At 37.6% G+C, this 26,106-nt stretch overlaps 1 protein-coding gene across 1 annotated transcript in view; it reads right to left on the bottom strand.

Moving 5' to 3' along the window:
- Nucleotides 1-9,125: 9,125 nt before the first annotated feature.
- TRHDE (thyrotropin releasing hormone degrading enzyme) overlaps nucleotides 9,126-26,106 on the bottom strand; it is a 225,038-nt gene continuing 208,057 nt past the window's right edge. The window contains exons 16-19 of the mRNA XM_074870583.1: nucleotides 24,472-24,639; nucleotides 23,792-23,932; nucleotides 18,735-18,816; nucleotides 9,126-16,863 (exon numbers count right to left, since the gene is read on the bottom strand). Of these exons, the coding sequence (XP_074726684.1) occupies nucleotides 16,720-16,863; nucleotides 18,735-18,816; nucleotides 23,792-23,932; nucleotides 24,472-24,639 (535 nt within the window). The 3' untranslated portion in view covers nucleotides 9,126-16,719. The remainder of the gene's footprint in view (nucleotides 16,864-18,734; nucleotides 18,817-23,791; nucleotides 23,933-24,471; nucleotides 24,640-26,106) is intronic.

Below are 26,106 nucleotides of genomic sequence, written 5' to 3'. Positions count from 1 at the left end.
GCTCTGAAGACAAGTTGCGTCCCTGTTGCATTGAAAGTGTTCCTTTTGTACAACACTCTACATGAACATAAAGAGGTTGGGGAGGTGTTAACCTTCTGTTCCAGGGTCAATATAAGTGGTAGCTGGATAACAACTGCATCAGTGACAACAGTCTTGCCAACACACAAGGAAATCTGGTAGCACATAAAAGCAAAAACAAGCATTAAGAGTGGTAAGCAGCAAGTCACCATCTTTCTGCCCATTATAGCATGTAAAAACAAGACGACTTTGTATTCACAAAACAACTTCTACCAAAGGCTCTCTGAACATTTCTCCACCATTCAACACACACACCTTCCAATATCCCTTGAGAGGAAAGTATTATTATGCAAAGGCTAGATGATTTGCATTCTGCTAAGGATAAATGATTTGCCTAAAGACAAAGAGCAAATCAGTGCCTTTGATTTATAGCTCTGATCAGGCCTGACTGCAAGGGAGGAGTTTTCTGGATTTGCATGGAGCCCCACTGAAGTCTCCAGCCCCCACTGGAGAAAGAGCCAGTTCAGGGTCAGAACCCAGCAGTCTGAGTCTCAGTACTTGATCTAGGAGAAGGCAGTCACCTTTTTTCTTGCCCAAGGTGCTGTTAGCAGAGTAATGCCTGCAATGCCTTTGCATTATGTATTTGACAGAAAAAAAAAAATAGAATAAGAATACTATAATGTGATAATCTATGTTTATATGCATTGCCACTCTTCTTAAAATTGTGTTTGAACAATCCAGCTCTAATATTTCTTGTTTCTATAGAACTCTTTGCTAGCTAATTTTGTAAGTGTGTCTGATCAGGCTCATTTAATTCATCATTTTCATTTGACTCATTAATCTCTGCCTCTCCTTTGAAAGATAATCTGCATTTAATAGCTATGTTATGTAATATGCAGCAAGCCAGGAATATCGCACACACTTTCAGAGGGCAATATTGTAATGTGTCACTAGATTTATCTATGCATCAAAATCTCATTTTTAAGATGCCCAAAGTGCTTTCAATTACCAATGGGGTGAGTTTCTGAGCACTGCTATAATTTGTTTCTAGGAGAGTCTGAGGATTAAAAATCAGAGTCATATAAGAGTTTTTCAAGGTACAGCTGCAATCACACAAAAAAAGCTAAAGACAGGAATAAATTAAAATTAAATTACACACTTTATATTTTCTTATCAATAATTACTCACCCCAAAGCCATCCCTTCTGACAATCACTATGTTAAGATTGGTTATGGACTGATTCTAGGACCTGGTAGGGGGACAGTAAGCCCAAGCCCTCCTGTTTCCCCTGATTCTTGCAGCTCCCAGTAAGGATAGCAAGGTCTTTGCAACATGCTATCAGCACGTAGGTACAATCCATCCACTGTGGCAGATGTCAATCTACAAACCTTTTAGCTAGGGAGTGAAGGTGTTTGTTGTTCTTCAAGCATCTTTTAAAGATACAAACTGAGAGCAACTGGAGAAATTTAAAGATGCGACACAACAGCAAATCTGGCCCACTGTTGATTTCAATTCAGTCTTTGCAGTGTTTTCCAGACCAGAGAATTAGTGGAAGCACTGAGAGGGTACTTGCAGACCATTTACCTGGATCTGGCATTCCTTTTCTTAACTTCATGCCATTATTCTTACTGGAGGATTCACTCTGTCCATTCTAGGAAATTTGGGATAGCTAAGCTGTGGCATCTCTTCCTTCCTCTTCCTATTGACTCTAAAGCACATATTACCACAGCTGACATAAGGATCCAAAGAGTAAACACATAAATGATCCAAATAATTCAAGATGACATTGCAAATACTTCTCTTAGGACTCTTCTTGACTTCAGATATAATCATAGAAACTTCCTCTCCTTTACTTTGCATTTATGTTACTCATAGACTTAGACACTGGTCTTTCATTTAATATTTTCTTAATTATATCTATTCAGTGTACATATAAATACATAGAAAATTTTTATTTTCATAATCTCTTTGCCAAGGACTTCATTTTATTAACAAGTTGAACCATCTAATTAGAGCAATCAAATACTATCTCCCTAAATCCTGTTATGTTTCTCATCTTGAATTCTTTCCTATTTCTTAAATTCTTTCTGAGAATGAAAACCCATAGCCAATTGCAGTCAAACCAAAATTGGTGGACAAAGATTATAACTTCTTGCTTGGTGACATTATGCATTACAGTGTGATCCCGTAATAGTACTAGTTCATTTTGCTACTATAAGTCATGTGCCTGCTTTGCTCTGCTAACTCCTCTAGACTATTTGGTACTATTGAGGTTTCTCCATTCTACTGAGTAACTGGGTTTGTGAATGATTTTCCCCAGGAGAATTAGCCCGCATTTAGCGGTGAATCTTATTTCCTGCCCATTATTCAATTCTTTAAGTAAGGTCTCATAAATTTTCCCCATTCTTACTGTTAACAAGTCCCTCACACTGTATATTTCATTAAGAGGCTGCTTTTTCCTTCCTTTCAGAGAAGTTGTTAATGAAGATATTAAAACTTGAGCAAACCCAGGCATTCACTAGATATCTCACCTAAGTCTTACAGATTGCCACTTCTCATTATCTTTGTTAACAGTTCTTCAGCCAGCTTCCGTCCATGTGAATATGTTTGTTCCCTGGCCAATTTGAATTCATTTTGAAAGCACTGTCAAATACTTTATTAAAATCCAAATAAATGATAGCTACTGCTCTGAATTCACCCAATAATTTTGCAATTCTATCAAAAAAGCTATCATCAAGTTTGTCTTGAAACATCTGTACTTGGTAAATTCACACTACTTAATGATGTTGCATTCATTAACTTCAAGTCCAGAAATGCCTTCTTTTCCCCAACACTTCCTCTTTAGCATCCTAATGATCAAAGCTAGCTTTACTAAAGGCGATGCGCTGGCTGCCTAAGTATACATAATCATTATGTGTTGCCACCTTCAATTTTCTGAAGCCCAGTAGTAGGTAACAATTGTTTTAATCTATTCCTCCATTTCTGTTCTGCCATTTACCTACTATGTGTCTAACAATGTTTTGAAATGTGTGTAGGGGCTGTGAAGCCTAAAGCTGCTTCTTGCTTGGTCAAAGGAAATAGTTCATCTTTATACATAATTTCCAGATTATTGATGCTGTACTATACTGTTCCACTTCCATACTTCTCTCTCAATATCTTTCTTCACTAAGTACTCAGTTGTCTGGTGCTCTTTACTTGTCCGAGATTAAAATGGTATGTTAATCCATTTGAGTCCAATGCCTTTATTCAAGGCCATAAGCACTTTTGTTATTTTTTTATATTCCTACAGCCTACTCTTTTTTTCTCTACAGCCACCTTGTTCATAACTTACTGCCAGTTGCCTTCACTGTAAAGAAAATTATTGCACCACCTTATATTTGCCACTACATAGGGCTTAGATACTACCTCTGTTTTTATGATGTAAGACATTACAAACTGAAAAGACACGGACAATATAAAGGATTTTTAATATCAGACAACATCTTCCTTACCATGGCATCAAAGAGTCAGGAAGAAATTATATTATTCATGAATAAAACAAACTAGAGCCTTGCTCAGAGCATGTATCTGCTCTCTGCCCTTGGAGTACTTTAGGAGCTAGCTTTAGCCAAAAGCAGTACTCCATGTCTATTCTTGAGTAATGTCATCAGGAAACAGTCAAACCCTAAATACTAATTAAGTGAACAAAAGCCAATATCCCACATGTAGTGTGGAACAAAAATTTCTGGGTTTAAATCAGGATAGAAGAAAGAATCGATTTATCAACTTTGCAGCAATTACATGCTATCAGAGGACTGTCATCTACCAGAACAGACTGTCTATCCTCGAACATATTTTGACTAGGATATATTGCTTCCCATCTAATACAAGTGACAGAGGTCTATGGGGAAAAAAAAAAAAAAAAAAAAAAAAAAAGCCCTACTGAGACTCCCATGGTTACATTTTTACTTTCAGGTTCTGACCAACTCCCTGAGTTTTACTTCAGTTACTATTTTCATTTACAATAAACAGAGTCAGTTTTACCAAGTTCATCCTTTACTTCAGGTTATGCATTAAAATTTCCTATGTACATTATCCTACTACTGAAATTCATGATATTCACCTTTTCTATCCACCTTACTGGATTAGTTGCATATTTTATGATGTGATTTATTGGGGTTTTCTCCATGTTGACTCAGGGATCCTAGATAACTAGCTCAGATGCAGACATCTAGTAGACAACTAAACTTAGCAAGTCTGACACACATTGTAAGAACCAGGCTCTTTGGAAGTAGTGCTTTGTCTCAGCAGTTCAGATCTCTCTAGCTCTGCTAAAATAGGACTGGATAGTACATTAATTGAATCATTACTACTGCACGGAAATCCCAGTTCTGCTGTGCCTTCAGATCAGTGGATACAATTCTTCTGTCACCAACTCTGATACAAATTAGAAGTTGCTAGCACAACGTAGAGAAAGTGAGTATACTTACTTATTCGGAAAACAAACTTGATCTTGCCCAGCTGAGTCAACTCTGTTTATTTGAGTTTATCCACTTGTCTATACTTGCCTGCTCTTAACTTGCTGAAGCTTGCAGAGTCAATTCTCATTACATATTTCCCTTAATCCCTTGGTTTTAGCAAATCTCATTATTCAGTTTTTTACATGTAGCACAGTAAGACTTGTACCTTTATGCACTGTCAGGTTTGTATGTGGTTAGCAGAAGGGGCAAGTTTAACATGCAGGAAGGAAGTAGTTAGACTTCTATCCTTTTATAGCCTAAACAAATCACTTAAGACCCTTAAAATGTGTAGCACCATTTTATGCCCTATTACAAAGCACACCTAATTTTAAACCTATGACCTTCATTTTTCCATTTATTATATGCATAATTTTGAGTACCTAGCCTCTATAGAAATTCCATGCAGCTATATCAATTAAATATTTGCCCATTTTAATTTAGTGTGCACACAAAAATAGTAAAATGCAAACCCCATACATGCCTTTGAAATTCTGGTATTGGGCAAGGTCACAGAAGAATGAATTATGTAAAGACAAATACAGAGACAGTTTTTATGAACCATGATCCTGATATTTTGTCCTTAGTTTTTTATTAATCTGACTACTTTTCCCAGGTTGAACTATGAGTTACTGAAAAATACCCTCAGTGATAAGGAGATTTAAACAGAACAAAAAAATTCCTGAGTCAACCATTTATCTGCTACTGAATTCTGTGAACTAATCTTAGTTCAAGCAACAGATCCCCTAAGCAGTTCATATATTTTAATACAGTACAAGCACTCTGTATACACGGTATAGCTTATGGCTTGCACTGTTTTAAAATTAAAGGGAAAAATCTGCAGTTTCATAGCACACCGAGTGAAATCCTAACCCATCAGCCTAGACCAGCCACAATATGGCACTAAGGAAGTCTACATCTTTTACTGCTTCTCAGATCCACCACATTTAGTGGTACCCACCACACAATGTTTATCTTAAGCAGAAATAATTTGTCTTACAGTTGTTGGTAACTACAGAAGGAATGTTTTAACATGCATGTGTTTCATTAATGTTACAATATTGACCAGTGAAGGCTTTTTAACCTAAAAACTTGAGCTCTCTCCTATCACACTGGTTCCACTGGAGATTATTGAAACTGCTTGGCATTAAACTGGACGTGCTGATGTGAAATAACCCTCTGTATGTATTTTTTTCAGCCTTCTAATTCAGCATTTAGCCCAAAGCTCCTTCTCTGTAAGCTTTTCTCAGAGCCATAGCCTCAATTCTTGCTTGTGTCTTGGGTTTTTGTTCATTTGCTCCAGCTTCTTTGGTTGGGGTTTTCCTCTGCTTGTCCTTTATAGCTGCACAAATTGTTCAGAATGTTCAAAATGTTCAGAAAACAATAAAGACCTCCTTCCCCCTTCCCAAAGTGCCTCTGCTTTCCAAGCTGATGTGTTCTCCTTTGGAGTAATTTATCTGCCTTGGGGTTACTTACCTGCTTGGGTTAACCTGCTTTTGATATTAACCACCCAAAATCTCACAGGCATTTTGAAAGGGGCAGAACTGCTCTGATTTTCACTTGTACATATGGAAATACATGCTGATCTTGTGCTAAGACTTCTACTATGACATCATTACTATAACCTCCATAGAAAAGTATTTGAAATGTGTCAATCAGCTAAGCAACTGAGTGGAATGGGAAAAAATGGGTTACATCCATGATCATAGAGCAGAAACAATATACACTTTTGGTATTAACTATAAATAGTCAATGGATCTAAAAGTGCATCTCTGAAAATAATACCATTTATTAAAATCATATTTGTGAGCTATTTCATCTTTTTAAGGGACGGATTCACATTTGTACTTATGCTTATTGCAACCTTTTGACAGTTTTATTGTTGAAAAGTTCAAGGTACATCTCATAATTGTACCAGGAACATGCATTTATCACTGGCAACAGTTCTGTGCCACATGAAATAAATTACTGTAATAGACATGTCATGTAATGGCATCTTATTATCCGCCCCCTCTTCCTCCTCTTTTTCTTAACTTTCTGCAATGAGCAGGTCAAAAATGATGGTAAGTATAACAGACAAAAGTGATTCCTAAGTTCAAGAAGCAAAAAGATGTTTGCTAGAAGTAATGCTGTAGCAGTAAAATGAGTAATTAACACCATGTTCAAGAAACTGCAGAATGAAAGTGCTGTACTAGGGCTTGAGCCCTAATGCTGATGCTCAGCCCCTAGTAGCTTAGCAGATAGCAAGGCCCTTTGGTGGGGCAGGGGCAGGACGGGTAGCACCATGGAAAATCAAAGCCACTTAGGTCCTTCTGTCCTGCTTTCTTCATTTACAGCCTTCTAATTACTGATGAGAAGCAAGGTTATATGAAGGCAAAACCATACAAAATATACCTAGGCTCTACCTGCTGTTCCTACCGTTGCTGTGGCCTGAGAAGAGCAGTAGGATTGTGACAGAAAGGGGAAGAGGTGATGCATGGGAAATGTACCTGAGAATAAAGTCTCACCATGGTCCTGCTGATGCAGTTCTCATTCAGCCTTCCACCATTAGTCCAAATTCTAATGGGTTCACTTAGGACAAACTGGCACATACAGGACAGTATGGGCTAGATTGAGCACAGAGGAGTTTCTATAGCTTGACATTAGCCAATAGATGCAAACAGCAACACTCGTAGGGTGCCTCCTTAACCACTCAGCAATTTCTGTTTAATTAGATTTTGGCCACAGTAGATGTGGCTGCTAATTCAAAGACTAAGTTTCAACATAATGAGGCTTTAATTTCCCAAGCACATCCTCATTATTTCACATCATTACAGCCTTACCTTCATTACACTTTTCTGACAACTATCTTTGTGCTCATTTTCCCATCTCATCCATAATACAGCCTCAGCCATCAAAATACATCATTCTCAATACTGTTTCTCTAATATGGGGTTTATGTTCTTGATTCTCAGAAGAGCCAGAATTATCACCAGCTCACCGAATTGTTTCTCTCCACTCCTGAGGCCTTAGTCCTTGCAGTATGCAGGAGTCAGAATGCCTCTGATAGCAGTGCGACTCTGCACAGTGGCTTCTATGCTGAAGCTGTAGCTTAAAGGGAGCTAGATAATTTTTGCTAGGAATAGGAGGAAGCAGGGAATTAGTCAGCAAAAGCTGATTTTCTGTTATTACGACAGCAAATATTCCTAAGTCAATTTACAAACCAAAGGCTCTAACTTTTCTCCCTCCTACTCCCTCCAGCTCAGCTGCGGAGCTTTCAAAGCAAATGGGTGCCTTTAAAGTTCTGCTTTTACTGAAGACACTGAACCAAGAGCAAATAAACAGCTCTTCATTTGGTCTTGTATGAAAATGTTCAACTTGAAAGCAGCTCAGCCACTGACTGAAGTGCTGCTGATTGCAGTGGCCACACTGGGGTAGAAACAAGCATGTTCTTTTTGATGTTTCATTAGGAGATGTGCTGGCACTGGGATTTCATTTCTCCCTCCTCACGCTCTATCTCATCTCCCAGGGATGCTTCCAGGGTTGCTGTGCAATTCATCTCAGCTATTTCAACACTCCTGGAGAGGTATATGTCGTAAAAAGGGGAGGGACAAGGCCCCTTTTGGAAGCAGTACATCCTAGCCTTTATAGCTCATCCTACATACCAGTATCCCTTCTTAACGTGAAAGCTCTCCACCAGCCCCCAAGCCACCTCCTCAGGCCTCCTGAAATCCTGATCCAGACCTGAACTCAGGAAAAAGATATGAGGGGTATGTCTCCATACTCTGCTGACGTATGCATATAGAATGGTCAAAACTCTAGCCCTAGCATAATACAGTGAAGTGTTTAATGGTAGGATACTATAAACATACTCATTTAGGCCCCAGCTTTGCTTACCTATGCTCAAAGCATCAATGCTGCCTGTTGTGCTTTGCAAAATCAGGACTTTAAAAATTCCCTTCAGCTTTTCAGCAGACTAAGATGTGCAGTACAGAACAAAACATCTTTATTGTTAAAGAAAAAAGACATTCTGGTATTGAAAGGTATATTTTGAAAAATACAGGGTTGGCTTTTACTCTCAGTGATGTCAATGTCAAAGCTCCAATTGACTTCAGTGGGAACATGATTGTATCCAATGGGTAAATAATTGCACATATTTCACATTTCATTGTTACTGAAAACTGTTCTTCAAAAAAGGAAAATAATAGCCTGAATTCAAGGACTCTTACTGAAAAGTCATTTGAACTGCATTCCAGTTGAAATCACGTTTACCAATGAAAATATCTTTTTGCTTATTCAAAATTTACATAATTAGAAAAGCACAAAAGACAGACTCTGCTCTCTATTCCAGCCTCAGTCCTGTTAGTCTTAGAGTGCTTAAGAGTACTTCCAAGCCCAAATTTTATATTTTCTGTGGATCTCTGCTTTCTACTAGTCCCAGCATTTTAATATTTTGAAAAATTCCTCACGTCAAAAAATACTTTTTCTTGCATGTTTTTCATTGCAAAACCTCAATGTATCTATTCAGCATTATTAAACTGTTATCTCAACTGAAATGGGAACATAATCAAAAGGCTGGGTATTATTTATCTTAGCCATGTCTCCAGGTCAGAAAATTAAGACAGTGATGAATTACACATTACTATACAAAATTTTATTATCAGAAACAAAATTCAAATTTGTTCTGCTTAAAATACAGAAGATAAAGTTTCTCATTTAAAAAAAAAAATCCATTTAGTTAGAGTAGAATCCTTAGTTAGAGTAGAATAAAAATTTTATGTTATGTTGAACACACCGTGGTCTCATATTTATGGAGTCATTTTTAAAGGCATATCATAGAAAAACACTTTTCTGGTAAACTGTAACAGAAATTACTGTATTTTATTTGGCTAATGATTTAAACTGCTGATTAGATCTATATCCATTAACATTCTAAGAATAATTCTGCTTATAATCTCAAATCCTAGGATGTTTCAAACAATAAATGAAAAAAGTTGTTAAATTTGGCATTTTTAGATATACTGAGAATCAGTATCTCCCCTCTATATGTAAAATATAGACTTTTCTATAAAAAAGAGAGAACAGTTGGCTCTATATAAAGTTGTGATTTTAAATTCAGCAAAAACACATCACCATATCCTGCACCTGAAACCTGTGCAGAAACAGGTTTCAACCTAAACCACTTTCCAGAAAGACTGTTTCAGCCTGATGCGTGATTTGATACATAATTTGAGGCACTTGATTAATGCCACAGAAGTCAGTGGGGCTGCCTCCACGCCTATGTATGTGGCTGAGTCATGGTCAACACAGCCTCACATCCTGCCTATGTCCAACTGCTTCGCTGAGTTGAAACTTTTGAGTAAGATCTGTAAATACAAATAACCAATGAAATCTTTTTCAAAGCAAAATGGTCCAGAATTAGAAGCTATACATGCATGTATATATGGTACATAAAGAACTGTGACATTATGCAATGATCTAGACTTCCTTTAAATGCAAATAGCATTCTGATCTTGCAAATGCTTGTGTGAAACCATTGGGGAACTGTATCTAAACTGACCCAGCTCCACCTCTTATTTGACAAAGAACTGAATTCCAAAGAGTACAGATTTGAGAAGTGATGAAAAAATATGTTCCTCTAATTACAGTATTCAGAATTAATCTAAGGCTGAGACAGACTTAATAGAGGGACTCATCCATTATAATCAGCATTAATAGCTGCAGGACTTCTTTCTTCCTAAGGTGTCAAAAGATCTTACATGTGGAGTCTCTTGGGAAAATAATGTAATTTCTTACCAAGCCTTTATTTTCAATACTATGATCCATTTATGTCATTGACCTGTGTGTAGAGGAATAGATCATTAGTTTTCAGGGAACTGGTTTATGTTTATCTTCTGCAAAAATAGAGCAACTAAACACCTTTCAGTAAAACATCAGACAGGGAGCTACAATCTGTTTTTATAAGGCTATACGTCTCACCCACATCAAAACCTATTGTCCCTCAAACATAAAACCAACATAGCAAAATTACATTTAAACATATAACAAAACTGCCTTTGTACAGGGTAGTTATACAGTAATTACAATGATGTTTTCATTAGAACGTTTCTTTTCACAGCGTCTCTAAGTCCAGGGAAGTCCATCTCTGCTGAAATCTACTGTTTGCAGGAAAAAGAGAGGGTAGTAGCCACACTCTTCACAGTACAGTTTTCTGCAGTTCTCCAAACATATTATAAAGCTTTATCACATTGTAACCGATTGCAAAGTATTATTCTAACAAAAAGCAAAAGGAAAACAAAAACCATTTGTCATCAATATGTGCTACTGAAACATAGATACAAATGTGCGAAACATCCTGTACAGCAGCCCAGCCATCACCTCAGAGGGCTCTTTTGAAAGCAATGGGTTAGATCCTCAGCTGCAATTCACATCAGTCACTTCAACGGATCTACCTCACCGTGCACCAACAGAGGATTTGCAGCCACACGTGTCCTCAGTTTGGCTACAGGTTATTTTGAAATTACAGAAATGAACATATTAAGTCGACTGAAATGTATCTCAGAGAACTGAGATCTTGGCTCTTGGCCTCATCCGTTGTACCAAGGCTATCCGTATCAGGCAAATCCAAGCGATGCTGTCCAAGAAGTGCCAGGGCACTCTGGCTAAAGCCTCCTGGCTCGTTACTGCCTGCTGCAGCACAGTCCCCTCTGCTCTCACAATGCTGCTCACCTCTATGTTCTCTACCAACGCTGCTTTGATATCGTTAGGAAATGGTGCACATAAAATAAGCAAAGCATTCAGAAATACTATTTGGCCATGCTGCACTTGCTTCACTAGTTACAGATCAGCCAAATATAAATGTATTTTTTCCTGAGAAAAGACATTGGGACTGACCCACAGCACTTGCTCATGTCGGTGATTCTCCTTAAACACATCTCAATGAAACCAGTTCCACATGTCTTTTATAAAATTTGACCTCAACTGTGTTACCATGTAGGGGTATTCTGAAGTAAAGCTACCCTCCACTGTCAGCATAGACACAAGATGGAGCTAAGCTTAACCAGCTTCTTCAAAATACACTTGATTTTAAAATTCCGCTCCAACTAGGGCATGTGGCCTTACTTTGATAAAAAATCCTTACACACAGCAGTCCCTTTGTCCCCTTCCCTCTCACTGAAAACTAAATTACTCATGCCAGCATGGACTCCTTGCTCAAGTCAGAGTGATTTCACTGGGTTTCCATATTTGTTTTAAGATAGACAGAAGCATCCACAGTCATATGAGAAACAAAGCGGCCAGTTCTTTACAATTTCGTATGCAAAACTGGAACCGCACAGTCACTAGTGCCATACAGGTTTGCACAGGCATCTGAATTTTTTGATGGCATTAGTACAGCAACTACTATTACTACTATTATTACCACAAATAATGTGCTGTGACACCGTTCCAAACCATTTGCTAGAAAAAGGCCCAAGAAACTCTTGGCACATTTTCAAATATTAAGAAAAATATGATAAAGGAAAAAACTGTGTTCTTATGCATACTTGAAAATTCAAAATATTTGACTGTTTGAAATGACTTCTGAAGAATGGACATTATAATATTCTAGACCTTTACAAGCATTTTGGTGAACATTTTCCAATTGGGTTGACCAGAGCTCAGGGATTTAGGTTTCTCTGGGCAATGCAGGCTGACTAGTTGGACCTTTGTTTCCTGCTAGCACAAGTCAATGACACTAATCTCTGAAGATCACCCACAACCCATAACCAGCAGAGGGGCATTCTGACCCTCCTGCCTAGCTGAGAGAAACTTGGGTGAAGCCCCTGTGCACTTCAGTGGTTCCCAACCGCCTTCCTGACCTGGGTGGGCTGATGGCAGTGGCAGGCAATACAGCCATCCAAAGCTGGGCAAACAGCCTCTATTCAGGCTGCTCAGAAGCAGGATGGTCCTTTTATTCCTCCATGCTCATACTGACACTGTGGCTATAAACCCTGCTTAGGACAGGCAGCCTGATATGGTGAGTACTCATAACAGGAGTGGTGGTAAGATGATTATATACATAAACAGGTTTCAAAGTCAGATCCCTTTTCCTCAAAGAGGAAGTTGCACATTTGACTCAAAGTCTATTTTCATTTACTTCAGTATTGGCTATAATCATGTGGAAAATCAAAACCTTATTATGCAGGTATCTAAACAGTGTCACACTCATTTGCAAATACTGGCTTCATTTAATCCAAATAATCAGACTTACTGACATTGTATGGAAAAATTATCTCTACAGAGGATTTTTCACATGAATATATAGATATATATAATTTTCTTTTTTTTTTTTTTACTACTAAGGATTTAATTGTATGGTTCAGGACCCTTGCTGTGAAAGCACCCTTCTGCATCAATGGAGATATTTCCTCTGACACTCAAAGCTCAGTGAAATATCCAGAACAACCCAAAAGCTACACAATACTCATCTTCAGTTTCCAACACAGTATTGGAATTCTTGCTATATTCACTGAAAAGATCATCAAAGGTCTCAAATTTAGATGTACTTAAGGACACACGAAGTTTTTTTCATCAAAATCAATGTCCAAGTACTCCCAGTAATAGCAGAAGTGACATTTTATTTCAGAAGAATTTTTCACATTGTTCTGCCCTAGTCACGATTAGTAGCTACTGTAATTTTAACAGCTATTAGCAGTGGATACATGAATAATTCTATCAGCTACAAAGTAATAGGCTGAGATTTTTGTAGTGGACAATGTTATAAAAATACAACAGGTATTTTTACAATGGGTATATTGTTATGCTGGCATAAAATCATGTCTATTCATATGTCTTCCTATGTGATTTAGTAAGCCATATCAATTAATAACTGCAAAGGATCCTGAGTCATACAAAGGCTGATTAGAGATAGAGGCCTCATTAAATCTCTATAAAATTACGCCCAGGGCCTGGGTGAGGTCCACATCCACGCTGGATCCACATTTTGCAGCATCTCCTCTCACTAGAAAGAACAAAATTAAATCCCAGACTTGAAAATGCTGAAAAGTTGGGGCTATTTGGCTTCCTAATCACAATCCAAATTATAAAAATGGGGCCCATCTTTAGATAAGGACAAAGGAAGAAAAGGACTGGTAAAGGAGAAAGAAAATCAATAAGATAAATAGATTTTTCTAAGCAGACTGTATTAGAGTTTTCCATGAGGTATCAACTATTCCTTAACAGACAGCTGTGTGGAACTTCTTATTAAAAGAAGTTTCTAAAGACATATAATTAAATGCAGGGGCATTGAATATTGTAGAAAACAGCTATAGTTTTGTTGGATTTAATCCATTTAAATTTAAACCTTATTCAGTGTGAAACAGCAAAATACAAAATATAAAAAATAAAATAATAGGGAATTATAATGGAAAGGCCAGCTCAACCTTAGCTATAGCAGTAATATCAACATTGCCAGAATACAACAATTATAAGCAATACATCAACAAGTATGTGTAACAGATACATTTAGTGCTTGATATCTGTAGCAGACTAGTTGCTCAAGGCCACTAAATTATCAACTTACATCCAACACCAGTTAAATGTGCAAGAACTTCAATTCAAATGAGCAACAGTGGAAATTTCTGTGCACTGTGCAGAATACATAGGCTGAAATAAACTTCTGACTTTGGAACATATTGTTAGCCTGCCCTTTATCAATGGAAAGACCAGAAACTTCTGTGCGCATCCTGGAGGTATGTGGTTTAATCTGTGGTGTTGAAAAAGAAAAGTCATCAAAGACAATCTTGAACAAAATTGCAAAGGGGCAGACCATCACACATGCTTCTTTTCTATTAAATCCTCAAAGCAATTCACATTTGAAGGCTTAGTTTTCTGCACACTCTTTGGATATCATAATTTTGGCCTTCATTACAGGGTAGAGGTTATATTAAATAATATTTGGCTTGCTTTTTTATTATAACAAATCTGCATGCGATTTTGTTTAGTAGAAATTAAAAATGTGACGCTACATACTGGTATTGAGGTTGAGTTTGGTCAACCACGTCAATAACACTTTACACTTTTAAATGCATTTCATCAGAGGATATTCAAGTGCTTTGCTAACTTTAGTCAAGCCTCACAACACCCCTGTGAGGTAGGTAAAATACATAAGAGGAGGAGGATTTCCCTCAGCTGGGACATGATAATATCTCTGGGCATTAGGCTCACTAGCTTTGCAACACAGCACAAAGGTTTAGAGCTTTCTATAAGGCAAATAGTTAACAGTACAAGAGCACATGGTTCCCTCTTCTTATGGTTACATGTGGTCAAGCTAACATATGTTGCTACACAGCACCAAACAGTGAAGCAAGGATTTCATGCACCCAATCCACAAACAGCACCCTCTGCACAGAAAAAGACACAAATGACAAGCTCAGGATGGGTACAACAGCTTAGTTATGGGATGTGTCTACCAGTTCTTGAGGAGCAGATTACCATGGGAATGACAGTCCAAAAAACAATACTGTCTCTACACAACTCTGATAATATCTGAAGATGCTTGGGTTTGGTTCTTTTTGCACTAACATTTCAATTCACAACTTACTGAGGATAAGCAACTGCAACCATAAAGCATGTTGGTAACTTCCATGCCTTGTGAAGGAAACAACCGGATAAAATGGCTTTGGCTGGCCACATGTTCCCAATGTACATGGCCATAATGTGGTAAGATGGTTGTGATAGGCTGGGATTGGATAAAAAACCCCACTGTCGTACATCTACATTCCCTCTCTGAAGCTGCTGCAATCTGTCTCCTGAAAACTCTCTATAGTTTTCTGGTTTTTTTCTCCACGGTTTAGACATGGGAGAGTATTTGGCCCCCATCAGTTTTATCCTCAACACTTAGCACCAATGGTGCAGATAGTCATTGTACAAGTAGCAGTTCCACTGTGTCACTGATCTTTCAGATTAAGGATTGAGAAAAAAGAAACAAACCTATGATCAAGAAAAGCATCTCTTATCTACAACAGTCTATGTGAAGTACAAAGAAACAGAAAGAAAAAAGTGCTCTTGGTATTAATCAGTACAGATAAACACTCCCTCCCCTTTCTCCATATTTCACTTTTCTAAGTTGGCATAAATGGTACATCGTATTTGCAGAAGTATTGCCCACATAGAGAATTTGACCTGTCTATCGCAATAAATATCTACAGAGGCTGGTCTACCACGTGCAAGGCAGCCCTCTTGGGTAATTTCATGTCTTGGCATGCAAGATATTCTCCCTTTTTGCTAATTTCCATTTGAATCTTATGTTTATTTATAATACTTGTGCACTATCAGCTGTATAACTTACTACTGCACAGGTTGGGTGACCTGTGGTGAGTATCACTGCCTTGTGAAATAGCTGAGAAGAGGTGATTCATGGATTCTGTGAAATCAATGTAAAGTTCCCCTTCAACACTGCATACGTTCACAGCTAAAACTACACTGTTCCACTGATCAGCAGTGAATAAATGTATATGATTATAATGCATGGGTGATGTCCTTCTCATTTTCTCTCCCCCCCCTCCCCGCCTCACCCCTTTCTCTTTCTCCTCTCTATATATTCCATTTATTTAAATATGGGAATATGGAGACTAAAGATATAACTGGCAACTCAAAAAATGAGCTGGCATCTTTGTAATCATTAAGAGACAATCTGAGTGGTAGACTAATTGGCAGCTAGGGAGAAAGTTGATTTTGCATCTCATACTGCCCCAAGTTGGAAGCCTTCTGCATTTCCTTTTCCTTGTTCTCCTTTTGTTCATTGCAACACTGATTGTCATAGATAGTCTTTGTGCTTTGTATAATGCCCATCTTTGATGTAACTGGAACTCACATACAAAATGTGGCTGTTATACATAAGCATGCTAGAATACAGGCAGGGACGGTACAAGCATGCACAAAACAGTCTTTGAAGGTTTTTTGTTTGTTTTTCTTCAACATTGACATGCACCACTTAATATCACGTTTGGTTGTGTACACTGAGGACCGGAATGAGAACAAGCATTCATGATCTTCTCTTCTGAAAAGCTTCTTGACAATTTCGCAAGAGCTCAGTGTAAAAAACATCCCACAATTTAAAAAAAAAGAAAAAAACCTTATCCCTGCAATCTGATCTTGTCTTCATGATTTTAATGTTGAACATTTCTAAAATGTCTCCTCTTCCTCTTGCAGAGCTTCATGTTAAATGGTTGGCTGGAAAGACAGATTAGTGTGTCAAGGATTTTCTTAGCCACTGGAATAGTTCTTCCTTATAAAGCCTTTGCCACCGCACATTGGCTTCCACTGTTTCCACGGCACGAGAGAAAGAGGCAGCAGCTCCCCCTTCGTAACTCTTTATAAAGTTCTTTAGCTGGAAATACAAGTTAACAGGTTAAATTTGCAGGAACTAAAGAAAGTAAATACTTTCAGTGCACACTAACAAGTCAGGCATTTAGGGCAAACCTCCACGATCACTGTTGAAGTAAATGTAGTATCGTGCAGAAAGATTTAATACGAAATGTAGTAAGACAGCAGACTGTCAATTAGATGTGATGCAATTGCTTCAAATTGCACTGGAAGATATTGACATGTCAGTGCCAGATCACATTAATATCATTACCTCCTTCTCTCCTGCAGCCCAGCTGCTGCACTGCAGAGACAGCTGGCTTGCTCTAAACTTTTATTTCTACCTAATATACCAAACTGGGAGCACTGGAAATGCTTCTAATTCAGGTTTATATGCAAATATTGCAGAAAGCAGCCCTGATGCCCTTTGGTTTTATCAAGCTTCAGAACAAATTTATTTCATTTTGATTTGCAGAACCCTTTTGATGATATAATACAGATCGGTTGTTTAGAAATGGAAGGGATGTTATGGTGTGAAGAGAATGGCAAAATAGCACATGGACACTCATTTGATGATCTTTGAATGCCCGAAACAGAGTCCTTCCTTTATGAGAAAACTTTGATCTTTTTTCAGCAGACTGAAAAGGCCCCTGGTCCATTCTTGTGTATACTCAAATTATAGCACAATACCTGGATTATTATAGCTGATGCCACTGGTGTACTTTGAATTACTGTTCTTTTTAAGTGAGAATTGCAAGGCTGGTCTGCACAGTAGGTTGCTGGTTATGTTGACTTGTATAAAATTAAGTGGTTTTAGCAACACTTATTCATAACTAGTTAATTTTTGTTTCGTGGTGACACCAAATTCACCTTATTTATTTAAATCTAACTTCCAACAACATCTCTTTGTGCATGGGCTCAAAACTGAAAAGTCTGATCCTGCAACTGTCTCGTTCCCATAACAGTTAAAAAGCATGGGAGGGACCTGAAAACATTCAAAATAAGACTTTACCTGATCTCTGTACTTTTTATACCAAAATGTTTACAAGACCAGTTTCTTTTAGGGGAAGCAGAAACAAGCAGCCTGTCAATACTACCATGGAGGTGGAAACTAAGAGTACTTGTGCAGGACAGATACTCAAATCTGGCCAGCACTGTCGTCCCACCTGGGTAGCTTTGAGGAAACCAGCTGCGGCTCTTCCCTAAGTTCCTGAGGCCACTAGACTTGAGTGCAGACAAATGGTTGGACACAAAATATCATAGGGCAATCAGAGTTCAATTAATGGTGATTATGATGCGTAAGAATAATTTGATCCATTTCGGGTAATGTCGAGCAGCTGCTAAGCAGAGCATAACACAACCATACAACTACCTCAGTCAGGGCAGATGTTAAGTTAAAATGAGAAATCTTTGCAATCTAAATAAGAAGTACTTAGCATTTAGAACAAATTATTGTGGTGTCATTTGGCCAGAATATCAGGTTAACAGCTTTTCTCACATGAAAATACTGTAGGCAAAAGAAAAACAGAGAAGGCACTGTCAGCTTCTACTTTCAACAACAGGGTTTTCTAGGGCTGCCCTCTGCAGCATAAACTAATGTGGATAGAAAGATCTCATCTTTTGTTTCTCAACCAATAGTCAAGAGAAAAAAAGCAAACCTACACATCCAGCCAACCACAGAGAAGTGCCTGCACTACCCACCTCATGACACCACCTCTACACACTCAGTTGCCTTTGCAATCTGCTCCTCATCCTTGCTCTGCCCAGATGCAGCATGGGCCTGCAACTCCAGCTGATCAACCAGAGTTCCTGAACAACCAACACCTTATTGCTTCTGCCCTGCTCCCTGCTTACAATGAATACAGACTCATGTGCCAAAAGTAATTTAAAAATTACCTCTCTTAGTTCTTCTTCGGTATTGAGGAATTCTGTGACACCACTGATAAGCTTTGAATTCATAAATAATGCTTCTCCATACCTGTAAGAGCAAAAAGAAAATGTACACAGTGTAAGTACAAGTGCCAGGCCAGCTGAAAACTAGAAAGTAGTCTTCTCTAAGCATGGGAGAAGACATGGGACCAATTTTGGGGATCCAAGGGAATAGCACTGGAATTGGACACTGGTATTCTAGTGTTTCATGCTAAAAACCTGGACTGAGACGTTCTTCTAGGCTGAGCTATTTGTAGTTAACTTTTCGGTCAGATGCTACTAAGCAGAATGGGCTTAACCACAGGCACAGATGAGAGCTCCAAAGGAGGAGGGGACCAAACCACAACACCTCATGCTCAGCGAAACAGCTTTCCACATAATGACACCAAGCAGCTCAAAATACAGGTGCCAAAGAAGGACTGGAGCAGCAACTATGGAGAAGTGTTCTGAGGAACCCTTCTAGCTGTACCATTAAAACAGACTTTTTGAAGTGCTGCAGCCTTCTCTGCATTTTGTATTCATTCGTCTCATCTACATTACAAATAGCCTCTTGATAAGTGAACTGAATCAAATTTTCTTGTTCCAGTATCTGATAATTAAAATAAATAATACTGATAGAGCATAATACTGCTAAAATAATCCCCTGGGCCATGATATAGCATCTTCAAAGAACCAACCTCGAATGAAAATTTGAAAGCTTGGGCAAGGAATATTTAAAGGGTAAGATATTCAGCAGCAATCAGCAATGACCTTCTGTAGGTAGTTGCTTTGAAACTGGCCATTCAAATCCTGCTGTTCCACTTGCTTTTCCACAAGTTTTTTTCAATCCCACAAATGAAGCATCTGAATCATTTTTAACCATACTACTCATGAAGTTTTGCATTTCATGTTGGAATAGTTTATGGGTTGGTTTTTTTTCAAAGTATCTAGCATGAAGAATATAATTCTATTGGAAACCATAATCAAGTCTTTTGTTCAAGTTAGATGTCATTCAGCTAGCACAAGGCACTTGACAAATAGTTATCCTTATCTTTATCTGCACATACATCCAAAGAAATATCTAGCTAATCTGAACATGACTGTTTTTAAGATAGGGAATCCAGCTCTCCTATCACACATGTGTAAGTAATACCAATAGACTTCACTACAATTAAGTTTATCTGGGGGAACAATTCAGTTCATACCCCACTTTTACACACTGATTTAGAGAAGGAATTCAAAATTCAAAGTGAAATGAACTAGCACAATCACAATCACAGCTTTCTGTTCTGCTTGTATTAATCCTAAATGAATTACCCTCAAAACCTTACGTACTGTAAGCCACAGTCCCTTCAAAACGGAAGAAAGAAAAAGAAAGGGAGAGGGAGAGGGATAGCCCCAGGCAGAGGGATAGAAAGAGGGAGAGGGAAGAGAACTGAGTTTTCTTTGAGAAGATTCTGCTTTAGGGAAGGTGTACACTGTGTTGTTTGCTACCTTGAGCTTGTATGAGGGGAAATACAGTTATAGGTATCAAAAATCCTACTCCCTGACCACTAATAACTGAATTATTCATGGATATTTCATCAAGTACATCTCTTTTTCCAAAACTTCAGTCACACTGACATATACAGATGTCCAGAGGCAAACACCTCCTATGGGAAGTATAGATTTCATGGTCCTTTAAGCACATTTAGGCTTTCTAACAAAGCCCTTTATTATTACAGTCTCTGCTTAGCCTCATAATTGACTGCTTGGAAAATTGGAAGTTCTTCTTGATGGGGTCTTTTGACAAGGTTACCAATCCACTTTACAGAAGTGACCTCATAAAAACAGCTGCAGGGATTTTATTTTTCTTGCAGTCTGTACTATAGTCACCGTGCAAACAAGAAGTAGCAGAATTCCTTCCACTGAAAATGATACTTTCATGAATACCTGTGCTGATTATTGCCTGTTACGCATACTTGGTGAAAAGTCAGACACTAAGAGTAATTTCTAAATTTTGCTCTGCTGGCAAAAATTCTAGAAAAGCCACCTCTCAAAATAGTATTTTCCAGGTGTGATACAAGAATAAATAGAAAAACTGTTTGGTATTGCAAGTATCAGTCTTCCCACCCTTCACAGGGAAGACAGCACCAGGGCAGAACCAGGACCTTCCATGCCTGACCTCCCTGGAAACATCCTGGAGTCATGGGCTCTCCATCTGCTCCTTTATTTCTGGGGATGTGATCCTCCAGTGCCACACATTTATACAGGCTTTGCACCCATGCAAACTCAGCTTGAGAGGCAGCATAGTCCACTTACTTTGGACAGATTTAAATGGCTTCCCAAATATTGTCAAATTCCCAAATGGTGACAAATGATTCAGCACTTGAGAATGAAAGAATTCCTATAGGCAGCTGTTGGATTAAATTTTCACGCACAGACACACACGTGCACACATGATGAAAATGATTTAGGAGCCAAGGTAGTGCATGCTCAGGTAACAGGAATTCAAGCACAGTATTTTCAATTCTCTTTTTCAGAATTTTAGCAGTCTTAGTCCCACAGATTTCTTACAAAAGACTTGTTAGGCACTTCAATTTCTATGTCACCTTTGTAAATGGGATATGAGTGATTTTGAAGACTTTACATATTATCAGTATCTTCTTGACAATGCAAACACAGGTATACTGTAAAAATATAAAGGGATTACAATATTTTGTTGTCATTCTAACTCTTTGTCATGCTGTGTTTTAAAGTTAGAATATTGTTATAGCATAATTTAATCACTCTCAGTTATTTCATATTACTATCTCAAACATCAACACCTTTTATAATAAATTCAATGGAAAATACCACTGAGATATCACCTTATTAAATTAATGTTTTGTATAACGTATTTTAATTTTTAGTAAAATTAAATAATAAATTATAATTGTAGAAAAAAGATGCCTTGGGACAGAGTGTACTTAAACTATAATTCTACAATAAAGCTTGTATTTTAAAAATGTACTAGTGTGCAAGCTTAAATCAGAAGCCCAGTTTTGCATTTTATCATGTCACTGTTTCACTGATCATTAAGAGGCAAGGTGTTAGACTAATTCCACTCTCTCAAAGTCTCTCTTAAAAGATTTTAATCTATAATTACAAAACAGAGTTCTTTTCAACATACATCATATATGTACAGCTTTCATGAACTATTTTATTCCACTGCATTGAATCTTTTGGCAATTGACAGAAACTCAACTGGACATCCCTTTTAGAAAAATGCAACTGCTACAATCCTTTTGATGGCTCTGACTTGTGTTTGGCGAATGTAGGTAACAAAGTCAGTGTTGGACAGAGAGACAGACTCTCTGTTATTTTCTCATTAAAAAAGGACAAAACCCAGGTTTTTGATGAGGCCTTGCTGATTGTTAGGAACTCAGATTACAGTGATACATTCCAAGCAAGTGAGATAAATAAAATTCAAATTTTAGGTGAAGTAAAGCTATTTAAAATTAAAACACACAAAAAATTTGGCATGTGGCATAGTTTTCTAAATCTTGCCCATTTGTCTACACTGCTTAGTCTTGTCCATGTCTAAAATCACAGGTGTTAGCTAGATTGTCAGATAAACGTACTTGCTACATATTTGTAACTTCTGCATATGTGTTTGTAACAATACAGATTTTGACAGATTTATGCCTAGATTCTGTATAAATCCCTGGAGGAACCTGAAAAATTATTTGCTATGCAGAGCATAACTAACCGCACTGGGTTGCATAAAAGTAATGGGTCTGCCATCCACTTTCTGTGTAAAAGTCCAGTCCCTGAAATAATCATACCAGAAGCAGAGGATTCTTAACTTTTAAATTCTTCAGCACTCTTAAATCTTTTTGGATATTGCTTTCGAAAAGTATGCTCCTGCAATATAAACTTCCAAACCGAATTCCAGCTCAAACCTATTTTCCCAGCTGAACTTCTAAAATATCACTATACTATAAAGTATTATCCAAAACAGCATGAACAACTTTTTGAATCTTTAGGAAAGTTGCAGTATCTGAATTTCCTTGACTCTTCTTCTGATGCTGTGAAACATATAGTAAGTTTGTACCTGTATTCATCAGGCACTAGGATCTAGTTGCTTAAATATAGCATCTTAAAAAAAACATTTCAAATATTCCTTGGTACACTAGATGGCTCCTCACAAGCCCAGAATGAAACAGATCTCCAATACTTTTCTGCCAACACCATGAGAGTGGCCTCGTGTGCAGTGTCCGAAGTTCTTGGACACCTGCCTTTAAGAACTTGAACTTCTCCAAGTTGTGGCCCCTTCTAATCTGTCAGTACCAGATGAGCTGCTGTGAACTCTTTCAGACCCTCAGGCTGTCCCTAAAGAACTAAAGAAATTTCTCAGTCATTGAATTAATATCAAAATCTTTATCAAAAAGGATTTTAAAATGTTGACTGTGCTTCTGAGTAGGAGCATGTAGCACTTGTTCAAAGAGAAAGAGAAGCAGATATAAGGAGCAACCTTGTCTCTTCCTGTTCATCTATTTTTAACTCAAAATGTTGCTCCTCTATTACTTGAAACTCACCTGAAACACAGAGTGGAAGGAAAGGGGATGACACTATATTAACATCCTTTTGAAAATGGAAATGTTTCAAAAAGGGTTTGGTGTTTTTTCCCACAGTTGAAATAATGTTCTTCAAAAGATTTTTTTTCTGTCAGACTTAAAATCAGCAAAATTCCTTTGGGAACCGCTGTTTTTTTATCTAGGTAAAAGTAGAACTGCAGCACTTGACATATAGATAGAATTCATTATCATAAGTGCAGACACAATACAGTAATATATATACAGATGATTGCTAAGAGATAAATGTTTCTATGCATGTGTGTGATAATCCATGAATAAATGCATTTATGACTCATATGTATGTATTTCATATTTAGAGACATCTCTATGGATTAAAAGAGAATGGACTAGATTCAGGAACTTACATGAATGCACACATAGACAATACTTAAAACAAATTACATCAAAATAAGAAAATTAAAATAAATTTAGGCTTTTTATCTTTACCTAGCATTTAGTATTTTCCATTTTTCTCTGAAAAACTTCCAAGCAAGATCCCTTCCATGTGGATTTCGAGCTACATGGATTATCACATCAATTGCATCTTGATCCAGGACAACTTCTGAGTTGAGAGACAAATTCAAAAGCCTAGTGGGAGAAGCAAGGAAAAAAAATCCTATTTAGTTTCACCAACACATAGTCTAACAATAGCACATCAGAAAACTCTCAGAAAAAAAATAATCACTGCCAAATGGTTTGTTTAAGTCACCAAGTGAATTCAGTGGTTTACTTCTATGATTCCAAAGACCAGGCACATTTATGAATCAGAAAAATTTTGATGTTAAAGGATTTCAGGAAAGGCTGAGTGGAACCTTACATGTGTATTTTTATGAAATCAGTAAGATCAGACTGGTCAATATATTTGAATAAAGGATATGCTAACAAAAAAATAGCATTATTTATTATAGGATTTCAAACATTTCCAATGAACACAGGAAAACTTGGAAGTGAAAAGACATAATATGTGTCAATTTTCATATGCATTAATGCAAAAACATAAAACAGTTTAACAGACAGTAAGCTTGGGCTTGAAAAGCAAAGTTCTTTCATTTAGACCAAAGCTCAAGTGATGCTCCATAAATGTTGAAGTGATTATTGGTAATATTCAGATATAGATATTTTGGTACCTGTTCAGCAAGTTTCTGTCATCACTGCAAGTTAAGGCTTCTAGTAATATTTTCTTCTCAGACACTGCTGTGGTAGAATGAAATTTCATCCAAATGAACTCCCATACATCTTCATCCATCAGTGAAACTCCTGTACAGTAGACAATGTCTCTCACATTGAGTGGGATTCTACAAAAGAAATCAGTAATAGCACTGTGGTAAATAAGTAGCCTCTTGATATTGGAAACAAAGGAAGAACATCACTACCTTTAAGAGACTCCAAAATTAAAGTGGAGCAGTAACGTTGTTTTTTTTTTTTAAACTACATATGCATCTCTTTACTGCCACCAAAATCTTCCAATTTTCCAGGCCATCCTAATGGATTTTCTAACGAGTAACACGTTTGCCGTTCTTTTCATAAAGCTATCACACTGTCAGGAGACTATAAATTATGGTCATACAGTTCACCAACACATAATGTGCCACATAACCTGCAGGACAGGTAACATAAGCTCTCCAAATTAGCATGGGATCTTATCACTCTGTTGCTGGGCACTAAGCCAAATCTCCTCTTGTCCTTAGTACTGAGGTTTTAGAATAGGAGCTGATCAGCCAGAAACTCATCCTTGCTTGTGCTGTAATGTGCTCCATCTTCATATAGTAACATACAAGTAAGGAAGGATGTGCTGAGACAATGGTACTTAAAAATGGTGTTTTCAGGAGAGAAGAAAATAGACAGATCTGTTAACTTTTACAGCATTTTAATACCAGTGCAAAACCAGCTATGCCATAGGATGGTTGTGAACTCTGATTACTGCTCAAGTAGTACAAACTCAGACTACGGTTAAGTGAAAGCTTCTTGAGGCCAAATTCAGACCTAGTATAGGATGTGCATATGTACCATTTTGTTCTAAAAAGATCTCAGCTGGGCTTTTAATTTCCTATCCTGTTTATGCTTCCTATACAAGCACAGAAGCTGAAATATTTGTGAGCTAAAGGGTATTCCTGCAGATAAAGCTAGACACTTCTCAGAGGAATAAGTTTCTGATTTGCAGAAAAGAATGCCCTCTTTTTGTTGCTAAAAATTATACCAAAACACAGTTCTCCAGGCTGAAACACATCTGGAACGTCGTATGTAAGACCTCTGTAGAGAATCTAGAAGTACATACAGCTGCTGTCAGTGACTGGGCAGTAATATAGTGGGACAAAGAATGAAATTACCTCTGTAAAATCTGATATCAAATCTTACACAACACAGAAAAAAAAGGTTACATCAACACTTATTATAAGACTTTCACCAAAGATTTACACCATAGACTGGGCTATCCCAGTCAAGAACAAAGAGGTTCTTTTACGCCCATCTGTTCATTCTCCAGAAAAAAACTTTCTTCCACTGAAATTTTCTATTATTGGGCTCTGTAATGAGTGCTTTTGTTAAAAAACTTCAGCTGATCTCTTTGGTCATGTCTGAGTCCCTGGAACATGAAACCAGTATGGCTTTTCAGCATTTCAAAATTTTGATTCCTCTTCAGTACTTCATAAGGAAGTAGGCAAAGTAAGAAACCATATGTTGATGACTGTGAAGGGTTACAAACTGTTGTTGCCCCTACGGGGTTAGCTGGTTCCAACAACTATTCTCAAGATAGTTTCTTGAGA

Source organism: Strix uralensis, chromosome 5 (genome assembly GCF_047716275.1).
Source record: "Strix uralensis isolate ZFMK-TIS-50842 chromosome 5, bStrUra1, whole genome shotgun sequence".
In the NCBI taxonomy this organism is placed as follows: Eukaryota; Metazoa; Chordata; class Aves; order Strigiformes; family Strigidae; genus Strix; species Strix uralensis.
This window is presented reverse-complemented; position numbering and strand designations above follow the sequence as displayed.